Source organism: Mytilus edulis, chromosome 7 (assembly GCF_963676685.1).
Source record: "Mytilus edulis chromosome 7, xbMytEdul2.2, whole genome shotgun sequence".
NCBI classification, from domain to species: Eukaryota; Metazoa; Mollusca; class Bivalvia; order Mytilida; family Mytilidae; genus Mytilus; species Mytilus edulis.
The window spans coordinates 56,293,404-56,309,382 of NC_092350.1; the positions used below are offsets into that span (position 1 = coordinate 56,293,404).

The 15,979-nt window shown below is 31.2% G+C and overlaps 2 protein-coding genes across 3 annotated transcripts in view; one reads left to right on the forward strand and one right to left on the reverse strand.

The window, feature by feature from the left end:
- On the reverse strand, positions 1 to 10,490 carry LOC139481830 (ciliary microtubule-associated protein 3-like). 2 transcript variants are annotated; one of them, XR_011654704.1, is made up of 7 exons: positions 10,340 to 10,482; positions 8,196 to 8,344; positions 6,717 to 6,815; positions 5,535 to 5,671; positions 4,498 to 4,624; positions 654 to 2,265; positions 1 to 611 (listed from the first exon to the last, which is right to left on the reverse strand). XR_011654704.1 is itself a non-coding variant. In XM_071265344.1 (6 exons), exons 1-6 carry the CDS (start codon positions 10,344 to 10,346, stop codon positions 2,197 to 2,199), a joined length of 588 nt encoding a protein of 195 aa, XP_071121445.1. In that variant the 5' UTR covers positions 10,347 to 10,490; the 3' UTR covers positions 1 to 2,196. The 2 variants fall into 2 exon arrangements, 1 of the variants encoding a protein (XP_071121445.1); XM_071265344.1 differs by having other exon boundaries at positions 1 to 2,265; positions 10,340 to 10,490.
- LOC139481829 (general transcription factor IIH subunit 1-like) overlaps positions 10,485 to 15,979 on the forward strand; it is an 18,377-nt gene continuing 12,882 nt past the window's right edge. Inside the window, exons 1-3 of the mRNA XM_071265343.1 lie at positions 10,485 to 10,605; positions 14,458 to 14,614; positions 15,046 to 15,247. Of these exons, the coding sequence (XP_071121444.1) occupies positions 14,458 to 14,614; positions 15,046 to 15,247 (359 nt within the window). The 5' untranslated portion in view covers positions 10,485 to 10,605. The remainder of the gene's footprint in view (positions 10,606 to 14,457; positions 14,615 to 15,045; positions 15,248 to 15,979) is intronic.

Consider the following 15,979-nt stretch of genomic DNA (forward strand, 5'->3'; position numbering starts at 1 on the left):
TAATGATTTCAAAGTTTTATTCTCATCACATGTGTAAAATATAAAAATCATACATTATTGTCCAGAAATAAGACACTGAAGGTTTTATTTAAGTTGCATTTTTAAAGTAATGTTACCTATCTTTTTAAAATTACATTCAATATAAAATGAGGGAATACCTTATATCAATCAGACCTATCAAAATGTATGCTCTACACCAAAAAAACATATTTGCCATGCTTAATCAACTTTCTTAGGTGATACATATAATAAGAAAATATATTTAGAACAGTATTTGTGCTGACGAAAAATTTCTATGAAATAGCAAAATAAGGCTGTTGTAAATATTTCTTAAATTCATTGTTCACCTCTGAATGATATTAAATTTTGAATATACCATGTTTAAAAATATCATTGAAAGTTGAACTATTTAATTTGCTATCAATAAAATAGTTCTTCTTTCTCAAGGTAAATTGAACAAAACTACTGACAAATATTTTATCCTTTTATCAAATGTTTATTATTATGGACCTCTTTAATTATTTTGACATTATTTCAAAATATCATACTTCCCTATTGACAAACTATTGGAGTAGGTTTATATCGTAAAATATAAATTTAGTCAATAGAAACTTATTCAAACGAATTTTGATGAAGAGTACAACTATGCCCACTGATTAGTTATTAGATAATCAATATATGCTCTATATTTACATGTATATAATGTTTATCTTTATGTCTTTTAGGATAAAATTAAGCTTAAAAAAATAGAACCAGTACAGTGAAAGGTGAGATATACTGTATACCTGTTACATACACAATGAAAATGAAAGAAAATCAGATTGGTAACAAAATCTTAGTATTGATTCAGTCTCTGGTATAACATTTTTCAATTTGTAATTTAAATTTAAAATTTGCACTTTTCTCAGATGATGACAAAATATCTAAAATTCCACTGTAAACTTGGTTTAAAGATTATATGATTTGAAATGTATTCATGAACATATAATTTCACAAAATAAGGTTAAATGGCCAAACAAATAATTTATATATATATATATAGTAGTGTAATATAGTAGTGTAAGATATACATGTATGTACAAATTAAATCTTGTCCAAGGATGTGCATAAAAAAAATGGTAAAATTATCATCTCTTAAAAATTTAAAAACTTAGTATAAGTTTATATGGTATCATCATCTTCATACTAAAACATCCACATTTAAAAAAACCTCTATAAAACCACATGTACATACCAACTTTCATTTCACACACCCATGTTTTCTATAATTATCTCCCTTTTTCAACCATGCAATCTTTCATTCATTTACAACAATTCACTGTTTCAGAATCTTATTATTTAATCTTGGTAAGCATACAACAAATGTGATTGGTTGACAATGAATATACATCAAAAGCTACAAAAAAAATTTTTTGTTGTAAAATAGTGATAATTACCCATATTACTTCTAAAACAGTGAATTCATCAGGTTACTCCTATCCATCATCTATTATCCTCAATCAAATACAGTGTAACCTGTGTTATCTGACACACTGGGGGCCAGAAAAAATTTGGGTGTCGGTATACTCAGTTCTTTTTTTCTGCAAGGATATGCATATTTTTTGGATCATGAAAATGTGTCGGTTAAATCAGGATGTTGGAATACTCAGGTGTAAGATTAGGCAGGTTGCACTGTAACAATTTTCTGGTAGTCCAAACATCTCTCACACTCATTCATTCATAACATGTCAACTCTCCAAACAATGGTGATTGTAAAATATCACAGACATTAAAAAAATCAAATCTTAACCAGGTTTTTTTCAAATTAATTAAGAGGGTAGAACTAGGATAAGGGAAATAACTCTTTAAATCATTTTTACTTTTGTGTCAACCATTTTCTCAAATAGATTCTAGGTTTCTAGGTTACATAGATTATTTTAGATCTGTTTCAGGTAAGGGCTTAAAATACATTAAGAATCTTGACTTTTACAAACGCATAAATGATTTAAAGATTTATCTCCCTCAACCAATATCTACTTTAAAAGTCTAAATACTTATATATGTACAAGTAAAACTTAACAAAATAAAAAAGAAATAACAATTGTGTTTTCTCATTTCTGAAATATACTTTAAGCTGGTTACTGTTAAAGAGCCAAAGTTCCACATTACATTTTTGACATTACAAATATTTGTTTTGGTTTTGTCTGACAAAGGAGTTCATTCATAATACAGCTTCAGGTACGCCAGTTTTCTATGATATTTCTGTTCCTCTTTTGTACTGTACAACTGAAAAAACAAAGACAAAATACTAAAATATACACTCTAATTTTAGATGAAATTAAGTTTCACCCCTTTTTTAAGACTCTATTGGTTGACTTGAAATACAAAAGATTTAATATGCATATTAAAAAAAAATCAAATAAATAAAAATATCTAACAGGTGAAACTGCGAGCTACTGCTCACTGATGATACCCCTGCCGCAAGTGGATAATATTAATAGTGTAAAAATATGCAAGTGTTCGGTAAACAGGAAGATGTCGAGTGATGAATCTGAAAACGCATTAAACAGTATAGCTGACTTATATACTGAGTGCCAATGAAAACGCAACACTTTTTTTTTTCCAAAAAATCTTATAATTTTTATTTTTTTTATATTAAAACTTTGTATAGTTGGTTTAAAATGACTTTTAAGACCATTGACGACAACTTAAAGGTTGAGTGATTTTTGGAACAAATGCGAAGTAAGGGTTTTTTTGAATGGACATAATCCGAGTTCACCGCTTTTCAACATACGCACCATTTAACGATTTTGTCATTTAAAACTTGGCTAATGTCATGAATTTTCCCGCCCTTATTGTAAGGAAACTGCAACAAACATCTGAGTAAATGCCAGGACTTTCTGACAACCAGCGACATGTTGTTTTGAGCATGATCCAATAAAGCCTTTCACTGCATACAATTACGAGAAGACTGAAGTTGTAGCATCTACAATAACCCAAATCATCCACAAATTCAACCAAAATGGATCATTTAATGTTAAGCGACATCCCGGGGTACAAAAAGCAAGAAACGTTCAGCCAGACCGATACGTTTGGTCTTAAACATATTCGATATTGACTCTGATGGGTGTACAAAGGTCACGAGAGTTCAATGGTGGTCACGGTAGATCCTTTGGAGCAATTTTAGTAAAGCAACATTTGCGCTGAAATTGTTAAAGAGCACCAAAGTCTTTCCTCAGTGACATCTAAATGGCCGTAAGGCGTAAATATTGAATTCTGTAGACCAAAAATCATTCAATGTTACCCAAACCCGTCAGTTATGGTTACATTGACATTTGGCACCAATCTTGGCCAAATGTCATGTGTTTCGCTCGATTTTGGTCCGATCGAGCAAATTTTGCATCAGATTGGACATGGTTTAGTCGATGATAACCACCACCAATATCATAAAGTCAGCTTGAGTTTGATTTGCAGGACAAGTGGAACAACATTCCTCGAGATCACATTAAACATTCGGGATGATCAATTCAACGGCGCTGTCGAGATTGCGCTGCACAACGGGGATGTAACATGTTTTGTTAGGACTGTGAGTTGATGATTCGACATTGGATGTTTCGTTTACCTATAGCGTCTGAAAGATGACAATGAAACATGTTTGATATCGATCTTTTGTTAGAATTGTTAATTTTCAAGAACAATTTAATTTGAATGATTATCATTTCTTATATAAATTTTATTTTGGAAAAACCAAGTGTTGCGTTTTCATTGGCACTCAGTATATAAATCCTGAAACCAAATTTCAGAAATCCTTGTATTGTAGTTCCTGAAAAATGTGACGAAAATTTTCAACTTGGCTATCATGTTTAAAATCATACAAGTGTTCGGTAAACAGGAAGTTGTTGAGTAATCAATCTGAAAACGCATCACACGGTATAGCTGACTTAGATAAACCCTGAAACCAAATTTCAGAAAGGGTGGATGTGTAGTTCCTGAGTAAAATGTGACGAAAGTTTCATGGGACGGACTGACTGATGGACGGACAAACAGACAGAGGTAAAACAGTATACCCACCTTTTTTGAAAGCGGGGGTATAAAAACAGAATTTTAAAATGCAACATTCTTTTTTTCTATGTTAAATTGTGTGGTTGCCATGAAGTAAAATTTCTCCACTTTTTATTATCACTTAATCAAATAATGAATTTCAAGGATAAAAATGTAAAATTAAATATTGATAAATACGGTAATAAAATTTTTAAAGAATTCTGTCATCAATACTAGAATTTATGGTTTGAATGAGTTTTTACAAAAAGGATCAGTCTGTGCCTACCTGTTTCAGAGGAACTTGATTTTTTCCCTATATATTCAACCAAAAAAGTTCTGTCTGACCAAATGATTTTTTGGTCAGACAGAGTTTGGGATACACTGTAGAATATGAAAATCAACCATTGATGCTGTCAAAGTGGGGATAACTCTTCTTAAACTAAAACTTCTTTTTAAAACATAGCACTGTATTTTTACCTTATCAGTATTTTTGTTAATTGTACTCTGTACGGTAATTGAAGGCATCAAGATGGGTGTTCCTCCAAAGGATTGATGCCACTGTACTTTTCTGTTTTTTGGTATTTCGTGTTCATATGTTCCAGCCCTGTAGATGTAAATTTGAATTCATTGATATTGATATAAATCATGACAAATGCTTTAGCAAGTGTAACTTTTTACCATCTATAACTCAAGTATAGTATAGTTACTTTAATATACACACATTATTTATTCAAGGTTTAATATTTGATAGATTTTCCTTCCATTTTTCTCATAGTATTGTTGAATATTGTATTAAACACATTCAAAATTTAACAAAATTATACGGTCTTAATTTTTGGAAACACTAAAATATAGATTGAAGAAGGATCAAAACCTTTCTTTGGAAAATAAAAGATATAATTATCAATAGAAATTGGTAAAAGGTTTAAAACAAAAAACTATGTGTTTAGTATTGGACACATACTATGTATACAGGTTATTGATGTTTTAAATTGGACAATACACTCACAAACTGAATAACAGACTCTAGCTTTTTTGTGCATCTTCCCAGTTTACACATCAATAATCTCTTTAAAATGTGTTTAATTCTATGGTGATTTTATGAGAAGCATATCTTCACAATTTTTTTTTAAATTGCAAAACTAACTAGAATGGGCATCTTACTAAAATTATAATTTAAATGTTCAAGATGGTACATTGTACCTATCACAAAAGGGAGATAATTCTGTAAAATCAGCTAAACATTTTAATCACATTGTATTGTTTAGGAAATATAAGGCGTGTCAAAAACCAAAATTTGTGTTTTTCAAACTGCTGTATATCCAATGTAATTTTTAAAGAAAGTGTGTTGAAATTTTTATAATTTTGTCAAAAGGTCAAAGTAAGGATTTTGTCAAAATTTTATGAAAATTAAACAAGTCAAATTAATTTTAGTCAAGGTGTTTGGTACCAAGAAGTCTATAAATTTAAGGAGGAAAAATTACACATAAAAAAATATCTTCTAATTTACCTACCCTGGTAATACATCTACAATATCTCTTTTGTATATTGGAAATCTGTCTGCTCCGACTAAAAATGGTTTGTTATCTGTTTCAAATGTTTGAAGATCTGTGTTGTTCTTCTGGTAGCTTGTTGGGCAAGGTGTTCTAAACTACAAAAAATACATAAACCTAACTTACAATGTATAAAAAAGTTCAATAAAGATATAATAATATAATCAAAATATAATAATCAAAACTTTAAGGAGAGACATTGTTGAAGATGATGAAGCCATGATGATGACAAGAAGGTGGAAGATGACAGATGACCATGATGATGAATGTTTTAATATTAAGGTCCAGTGTCAAATAGAATGCATTTTTTTATTTTTTAGTTTTCAGTTTCTTTAAAGAGTTTAAATATCCTTTTTTGCTTTCTTTAGAAGATATAAACCTCTCTGTTTTAACACCAGCAGAAATAGTGCAAAAAATTACAAAATACTACTTAATTGACACCATACATGGCATTGATTAAGTTACCATTAAGTTAACAGTAAATTAATCAAAACCATGTATGGTGTCAATTTTCAGTTAATCTACATGCACCTATTCTAATCAATTTGTTTATGATTATCAAAAAAAATTAAAAAAATTCCAGAATGAAATGATTTTTTTTAGTTTTAGAACAAGAATTAGTTTAATTTTCAAAGGCATTAAATTTTTCAATGTTCATGCTTATTTTAACAAACTCATGGGATCAGAGACTGAGGTCTTTTTAAGAAGAGTCCACTGGAACTTGTCATTTTTGCCATGGTGAATCCAGCAGTCAGAAGATGCAATTAATGATATATTAATATAGTTTCAGTCCCTGAATGATACAATAGAGCAAGGAAATTACACAAAATTCTGATTATTTTTTTACTTTTTGATATTAAATGATGATATATGTGCTCAGTTCATACACATTTTTACAATTCTGATGCATCTTGGGAATCACAAATTTTTAAAAAGATGAGTCCAGACTGATTTTGGTTAGTCCAAGCCTTGAAGTCATAAAACTTTCGAGTATTTTTGTACTCATACTCCAAAATCAACCAATCAAAATGCTGGATTTCAGGCTTCGAGCATGATTATTGTGCTGTAAGCTTTGAGCAAAGTTTTATGACCTCCCACCCCAGGACTCATGGACTCACTTTTAGTGAGAACCCTGAAACTTACCACAAAATCTCTCCGTATCCTAGGTCCTGTTCTAGCTCCCATAGAATAACCTTTGTTGCTTAAAAGCTTTGTGTCTACTTGGTAAATAAAATTGGTTTTCTACAATCAAAAATGACAATTTTTAAAACATTTACAAAATTTCAATCAATCTGGGATATTAGCTACTTTAAAGTACTAGCTGTAGAGTCCTTACAATATAAGTTGAAATTATTAAAATTATTAAAATAATGTTTTTCTTGTGTTTTACTAATTTATTAGAACTTGAATTATTTAATAGCCTCATAGTTGATACTTTTTTGATATGTTTGCACTAAAAGCACTGTTCTTTTTGTTTTTAATTTGCTTTTTTTCATTTTAAACTGTTGGTTTGGTTCAACTACATGTATCTCAAGTAGTTAGTGTGATTTCCAAAATATCAATGATACATTTTTGACATGCCATATTAAGGCACTGTTTCTTTGTTTTCTTTACCGTGCATGCATGATTTTTAATTTAAGTTTCTTGTGTATAATTCGGAGTTTTAAGTATGACGTCCATTATCACTGTAATAGTATGCATATTTTTTAGGGGCCAGCTGAAGGACACCTACGGGTGCGAGAATTCTCGCTACATTTAAGACCCATTGGTGGCCTTCGGCTGTTGTCTGCTCTATGGTTGGGTGGTTGTCTCTTTGACACATTCACCATTTCCTTTCTCAATTTTACCGATTATTATGTTTCATGGATGGATACCCCATATATTTTTTTTTTTATAAAGACAATAGCCAAGTTTGACCTGATTTATTTCTAGGTGCACAGATGCCACAGAACCTTTAATTTGATCTTAGTTGGAAATTATTGTGTGCTTGATTGTTATGCATGTGCTCCACATGGGCAGTTATTGTACAGATGGTTAAAACCAATACTGAAATGTCTTGAACATTGAGACAGGTGGATAAATAACAATTGCCCTCTTAACCTGATTCCTAATCACTCTAGTTCAATTCGAAACAATAATAAAACTTTAATTGAGTTTTTTTTGCCATAAAATTTGTCTTTGAAAAAATGTATGAATATAATATATTAAGATTTGCAATTAAAAAAAAAAAATAATTTGAATACAAATCATAAGTTACAATTATATACACATGCACTATAATTCAACAATAGATCACTCACTTTAATTTCCATTCATCAATGATCATTAGAATTTAAAAGAAATGCATGAATAAGTTTTCCTTAATTATTGCAGAAGTGGTACAGTTCATTTCTGTATAAATAACAATTTTTCTGCATATTAAGTTTAATTACAGCTTCAAAAGTATGCATACAGGACCAAAGAAATATGAGGTTAAATTTACTAATTCAGTTAAATATCTTTGATGATACAGAAGAAATTGTAGCAAAGTTTAAAACATTATGAGTCTTTTGTAGACAAAACACCCTTCTGGCATAAATCCTTAATCCTGGTATAATCTATGATGAGTTTATTTACACTTACATCTTCGTTCTCATAACAACCAGGGCCTCGATGTGGTGCTCCTCTTAAAGGTGCTATTTCATTCCCAAACCGATTCCGAGGCATTTTGATTGGGAACAGCTCTCTATCCAGAGTTGTCATGAATGAAATTTTCGATGGTTTTTTGTCCACTAAAATATATAAAATCAAATTCACAAGTGTTGTCCACAATTTTAAAATATAAATCAAATTCACAAGTTCAAGAAATAGATGACTGTGATGTTGATTTGCATACATAGTTTACTTTTTTCAATTGACAATTTTTTTTTATTATCAATATTAAAAAATGCATTTTTACAAATAACAGAAAGAAAAATAATTGTAGATTACTATATTCCTTGAAAGGCATGTGGTAATTGTAACAATATATAAAATATTATTCTTGATTATTGTAAACCAACTCATTTTCGCAACTTTAGAAAAATAATGTGAACATAAATTAATGTGAAATATGTTAAACATAGATCTTCTCTTATATTTATACATTTACATCAATAAAATCATAACATCATGAAAATAAATTGCTGTGATTCGAGACAGATAGAACATTCCACAAAAATAAGTTGGTTTACAATATTTTTTGTTTATTTGAATATTTCTTTACATTTTTAGAACAATTTGACATTTAAGTCAATGCTTTCTATAGATTTTGAAAGGAATGGGTGTCTGTGATAATATGACATTGATTTGCATGCAAAGTTTTCTGCAAAATTATGTACTTTAATTCTTCAATAGAGAATTAATCTGTTGACATATAATGGATGTCTGTGAAATCTTTTTATGGTGTTGATTTGCATGCAAAGTCTTCTTCGCAATGGATAATTCTATCATTGAATCTGTCCATGCATGCCTGCAATACACCTTTCACTATTTGTCCACAATTACTGGACATCACAGACAGGTTCCCATAAAATTTTGACATCATAATACAAAATATCTGACGCCTCAATGGAAAAGTGATTGTCGTATGACGTCAATTTAATATAGTTTAAACGGGCAGATTCTAGGTGAGGGACAGATTTCCAAATAGCAATTAGGTGTATACATCTTGTAAGAAAATAGATGTTAATTATAACTGTACATGTATGTGATGTTGATTTGCATGCAAAATTTCCTTCTTCTTTTTCTTTTAAGGTGGTACCCAACACCTTCACTAAAATTAATTTGGCTCATTTAATTTTCATAAAATTTTGACAAAGTATTGACTTCAACGCTTTAATTTTTTGACAAAAATATAAAAATTTCAAAAAATTTTAACCAACCATTTTATCAGAAAAATTACACTGGTTATATAGCAGTTTGACAGGCAATAATTTTGATCATTGAGAAGCTTAATATTCCCTTAACAACACAACGTAATTAAAACGTAAAGCTGAGTTATCTCCCTGTAGTGTTAGGTACCACCTTAAGCTTCTAGCGATCCTTCAATTATTAAAGTCTAGGGTCTGGTTTTTTTTAACTAGGGTCGGTCGGGTAACTGGAACCACACATATATATTTTAATTTGGTCTAACATTTGTATATTAATTCTGAAATTACATATAAATTTTCAGATTTACTCCAACAAATAAAGATGTATTTACATGTCACCATGGTCACACTCACAGATTCATGATTTTTCATTCATGCTTTACACTTTCTTATCTTCATATTGCCTATCAAAAACTATTTTTATATACATGTATGTAAGATTTGTAATCAGCAAGTAAGCATATATATGAATCACTCTAGTAAACGCTAAGTAATCTAAAAGTAATCATGATTACACCTGTTTTTTGCAATGTAATCAATAACAATATGATTACTTGTAATCAGAAATGACATGATTACTGATAACACTGCAAAATGTAATCGGTTACAGCTGATTCAAAAAGAGAAATGACACTGAGCTTGCTTGCAAAATTTTGACGCCATGCGACAATCACTCATTGCATGATAAAGACATCACATTTGTTTTTTAATTGTGATACAATAATTTGTTGGAAACTTATGATGTTAGGATATCTTAGGGTGACAAATTTGCATAAAAGTCAAAATACGGGTCTTGAAAACAGGTTCATAATTTGGCATTGCATTTTTACTGTCTGTCAACATTTAATTCGTATAATTCATCCGTTTTTTTGTTACCTTCCATGTTTATTGGTTGTTTTGAACACCAGATTAGTGCTGATATATCAATAAAATCGTAGTTTCTTATGTGATTCTTCCTTATCTTATTATTTGCTAAGTACTGGCATCAATGTTGCTATGAAAATGCGCATGACCGTTATTCACTTCCGTTTTTTAATTGTCGTAAATTAGACGGAGTGCGGCAAATGTCGCAACATTATTATTATTCGCAGTGGTTAAGAAAAAAAATATCATTCAAAATAGAGTAAAGATCAAAACAAAAAGTAAGTTCCTATATCCATCATATTTTTAGCAAAATCTTCATTTCTTGTCTATCGACGTTCTGTTTCCTCTCCTCCTCTTTATCTGTTTATCTTCTGTAGAGTCAGAGATGATAATTTTGTCTTTGAAAGAAAGTTGCCGGCATGTATCTGTATTTTTATGTCTGATGTTATATGCTATCATAATTATTGGTTCTATTTGTAGGATGCTAGACTGAATAAAAATTCAATTTGGCATACATTAGTGAGGGGGATAGGACCTTTATCGGGACTCCGGGATTGGGTGTTTTTAAGCTCGGGATTTCGGGATCCAGGATTTTTTTTTTTCAACTTTCGGGACTTCGAGATTTCGTGTTTTTAAGTCCGGGATTTCTGGATTTCGTGTTTTTAAGCCCGGGATTTCGGGATCAGGACCCCTCCTACCCCCTCTCATAAGTTTAATACAAACAAATGTTAACGCATCAAATAAAATAGAGAATCAATGGAAATGGGAATGTGTCAAAGAGACAACAACCCGACCATGATACAAGTCTACAAAGCGTTACATGGTTTAGATGACATCGACTGGATGAACCTATTTACTTTAGCACCATCTAATAATACTAGAGGTCACTCATTAAAACTTTTAAAAAAAAGTGTTAGACCACACATAGACTAAATACTTTTTCAATTAGAGTAGTGGATCAGTGGAATAACCTGTCAGATTTAACGGTGACGGCAAAGACTCTGAATAATTTTAAGTCTGCATTAAATGGCGAAAATTGGAACCTATATAAATTCATATGTTCGTGTTAATTGTTTCAGCTGCGCACACCTAAATAAGTATTTTTTGATAAGTTTAATATATTATATAAATATGGCACTGGCTACGGTTACATGGAAATGTAACAATAATAAAAATATTATTGTTACATTGAAGACTAAATGCCAGAATGCATGGCTGGGTAAGGACCTGATTAATTACGAATGTAACAATAACCATTTTTGAGGCTACAGTTACATAGCGTTATTGTTACATGAAAAACAGCAATGTACGATGGGACTTGTAATATATGTACTAAATAATAAAAGTTGAAGAAATCTATTTTATATTTACAATACATAGAATTATTACAACGTATGTATTGCCTACTGTGCAATTTCATTCTGCCATATTCCTTTTAAAAGACAACATACATGACATAGCAGTAAGCAAATTTTATTTTGATGTATCAAAATTGGTAATAGGAATCTCTTCATCCATTGTTAAAAGTATAATGGCACTTAATAAGAGTAGGTGTGCACTTTTCTCAGCACGAGTTCTGCGATTGAACAACAATCCATAGTACTATATGTTTTGCCTTTGGCACTACTAATCTGAAGTATATAATTGTAATCTCCTAGTTATAGCAGTAAAATTATTAAAGTGGCAGAATTGAAGAAAAAAAAAAGAAGAAAAAACATAATTATGAATGGACATGTAGCAAGTCTACTGTAGCCTCAATAATTAGTGTTACATTCATAATTAATCGGTTCCTTATCCAACTTTGCATTCCGGCAATTAGTCTCCGATGTAACAATAATATTTTTATGCCCCACCTACGACAGTAGAGGGGCATTATGTTTTCTGGTCTGTGCCTCCATTCGTTCGTTCGTCCGTTTGTCTGCTCGTTCGTCCCACTTCAGGTTAAAGTTTTTGGTCAAGGTAGTTTTTGATGAAGTTGAAGTCCAATCCACTTGAAACTTAGTACACATGTTCCCATGATATGATCTTTCTAATTTTAATGCCAAATTATAGTTTTGACCCCAATTTCATGGTCAACTGAACATAGAAAATGAAAGTGCGAAGTTCAGGTTAAAGTTTTTGGTCAAGGTAGTTTTTGATGAAGTTGAAGTCCAATCCACTTGAAACTTAGTACACATGTTCCCCATGATATGATCTTTCTAATTTTAATGCCAAATTAAAGTTTTGACCCCAATTTCACGGTCTACTGAACATGGAAAATTATAGTGTGAGTGGGGCATCTGTGTACTATGGACACATTCTTGTTATTATTACATTTACATTTAATCGTAGCCAGTGCCTATAAATATATTATTATGAGATGAGAAATCATATACAACAATCCAAGATGAGGGGTCAGTAGAAGCCTTTGGCTTATGTAACGACCCGAAGATAAAGGTATAAAGGTATAGAACAGACAACAGCAGAAGGTCACCAATAGGTCTTCAATGCAACAAGAAACTCCCGCACCCTATGGCGTCCTTCAGCTGGACCCTTAACAAATATCTATACTAGTACAGTGATAATGGACGCAATACTAAACTCCAAATTATATACCCATTGGTGGCTTTCGGCTGTTGTCTGCTCTATGGTCGGGTTTTTGTAGCTTTGACACATTCCCCATTTTCTTTCTCAATTTTATTTAATTAGAACAGAAGCTTCAAACAGTCAAAAGACAAAAGTCTAAAAAGAAAAAAATATAGTGGTAGACAACAACATTGTCAATAATTAAGGCTTTCGATACAGTTTGTCCATGAACCAAATTGACTGTATGTCATTTTGGTCAAGGATTTGTATAGTGTCACTATCCTTGTTTGGCTAAACACCAATTTTGGGGTTCGTTGTGTTGGTCCATTCCACATTTTTATGCCCCCGTCATAGGCATAACAAAAGGTAGCTGCGTAGCTGTAGCTCATATGTCCTTATCTTATTTTCAGACTAGTATGTACCTTAAACAACAAAGTTATTTTTCATGTTTACCTGTGTATATTATGAAAACCATTTTTTTTTCAAAAGTGATTATTTTCTAAGGGTTATTAAGTATTTCACGGTGGTGTCTTGCCATGGCTTTGTTTGGACTTGTTTGTTTGCTTTTTCAACGTTTTTGGCCTTGATTGTTTGTCCCTAATATTTTATGAACTATGTATTTGCATTGAGGTATCACAGATCAAATTTATTCGTTCATTGTGTGTTAATTTACCCTTTTTGATTGAGTTAAGCCTTCCAATTGATATTTAATCATGTGTTTTTTCTATGTTGTGATGTTATGTACTATTGTTTCAGAAAAAGGGAGAATGTTTGGTACCATTAAAACGTTTAATCCCGCTGCAAATGTTTGTACCTGTCCTAAGTCAGGAATCTGATGTACAGTAGTTGTCGTTTGTTTATATGTTTATATGTAATTTACACGTGTTTCTCGTTTCTCGTTTTTTATATAGATTAGACCGTTGGTTTTCCCGTTTGAATGGTTTTACAGTAGTAGTTTTGGGGCCCTTTAAAGCTTATTGAACGGGGTGAGCCAATGATCCGTGTTGAAGGCTGTACACTGACCTATAATGGTTTACTTTTATAAATTGTTATTTGGATGGAGAGTTGTTTCATTGGCACTCACACCTCATCTTCCTATATATATCATGTATCTATTTGCAGACCGGCTTATATATTGACAAGCTACATTTGTACATGTATGCATGGACAATAAACAATAAATTTTTGGAAAATAAGTGCAATCTAAACCTTGGTCGCAATTCGTAACATTTTGAAATAGGAAAAATCCGTAGCTCTATGGTCTGCAAATATTAAAAAAATAAACACTTGTTTGCCTGTGCGCTTTAAAATTTCATGCCAATCTGGCCCCATACTTAAAACGATTCCATGCCAATATTATTTTTTTTATAGAGAATAAAAAAAGATTTATTTATGAAATTTACAGTCAGGGGTACTACTTGCACAAGTAATATTCTTTTCTTGAAGAAGCAATTTAAAAGTAATGATATACTTATAGAAGTACATTTTTTGTTATGTTCATTTTTTCCCTTGCTTTTGTATTGTATGCCTTTAAAATCGTCACAAGACAATGAACTTTATTTCAGATGTCTGGGAGATCGTCAGAAGAAGTATTACTGATTGTAAACCATGTCAAAAATAAGAAAACGGAAGGAAACTTGTACATGATGGGGGAACGAGTTGGGTGGATGCAAGGTAGCAAAAGTAACTTCACCTACAGTTACTTATACTCAGATATCAAAGGTGAGAAAATTTAAGTTACCATTCAAATACTTTACCAATTACTGGTTATCTTAATCATTTACCTGCATTCAGACATCAAGCCTCAAAGATTAGGTAGCTCTATCTGTCATCCAGCATTTTGTGTCCAGGCACTTAATTTTCTGTAGGAAGGCAGGCTTTAGTCATGTTAGTAGTCCTCTATAAATAATATACATGTATGCATGTAAATTTTTAAATAAATGAACAGAATGAGATCTTCATTGTTAAAAACCGTATGGTTACCTATAGCTACTTGCTTCTTCATCATTTGGTCTTTTAGTCTTATTGGCAATCATACATCATTATCTTGTTTTCATAGAATGAACAAATAAGTTATCAAATAAAAAATGAAATATTTTATTATTATCAAATAAAAAATAAAACATGTAAAATATTTTATTATATTTTTTCAGCTCAGAAAATTTCACCAGATACTAAAGAGAAAGTACAATTACAGTTAAATATGCATGATGGAAGTGCTAACACATTCCACTTCAACAATCCTAAAGGGCGGGAAGCAGCAGTAAAGGACAGGGATACAGTCAAAGAACTCTTATTACAACTGTTACCAAAATTTAAACGAAAACTCAACAGTGAGCTGGAAGAGAAAAATAGGTTTTTATTTTTTATTTAAAAGTAGATATAATCATGATAATCATAATAATCTTCATCTTGTTGTAATGCCTCTACTCCATGTGAGTTTGAATCCCATCTGAATTGACTAGAATTGTCAGATTGTCAGTTTTCCTATTGAAGGTTGTGGTTTTCTCCAGGCACTCTGGCTTCCTCCACCAATCAAAACTGGCCGCCACAAAATAGCCTAAATGCAGTGCTTAAAAGTGGCGTTACAACACCAAAAATCAATCAATCTACTCCATGTGGAAATGGCTAGGTTTCATCCTGAACTTCTATATTCAACTGGTTACACATTTTTCTTCCATATATAATCGAATAGGCATGAAGCATCAGTAAAGAAAATGGATACAGTCAAAGTGCCATTGTCATGATTGTTACAATTGTTAAAGAAACAATTAAAACAATGTTTACATAACAAATTTGTAAATTTGCACCATAGTAATCTTAGATAATGAACAAATACAAAGAACTACTTTAGGCAAACAAAGGCAACTACTGGCAAGGTTTAAGAATTGGGATTGGCACATTATCATGTGATAGGGTTCAACTATTGTACAGAGAAAAAGACATTTTTGTATGCCACTATCAGAGACAATGAGTGTCACAATTGAGGGAGCTTCGTAAATTTAGAAGGGTTAAATGACCATAACAAATGAAAACAACAATTCAACACTGTAACATCATTTTATTTGTTGACCATAACAGATGGAT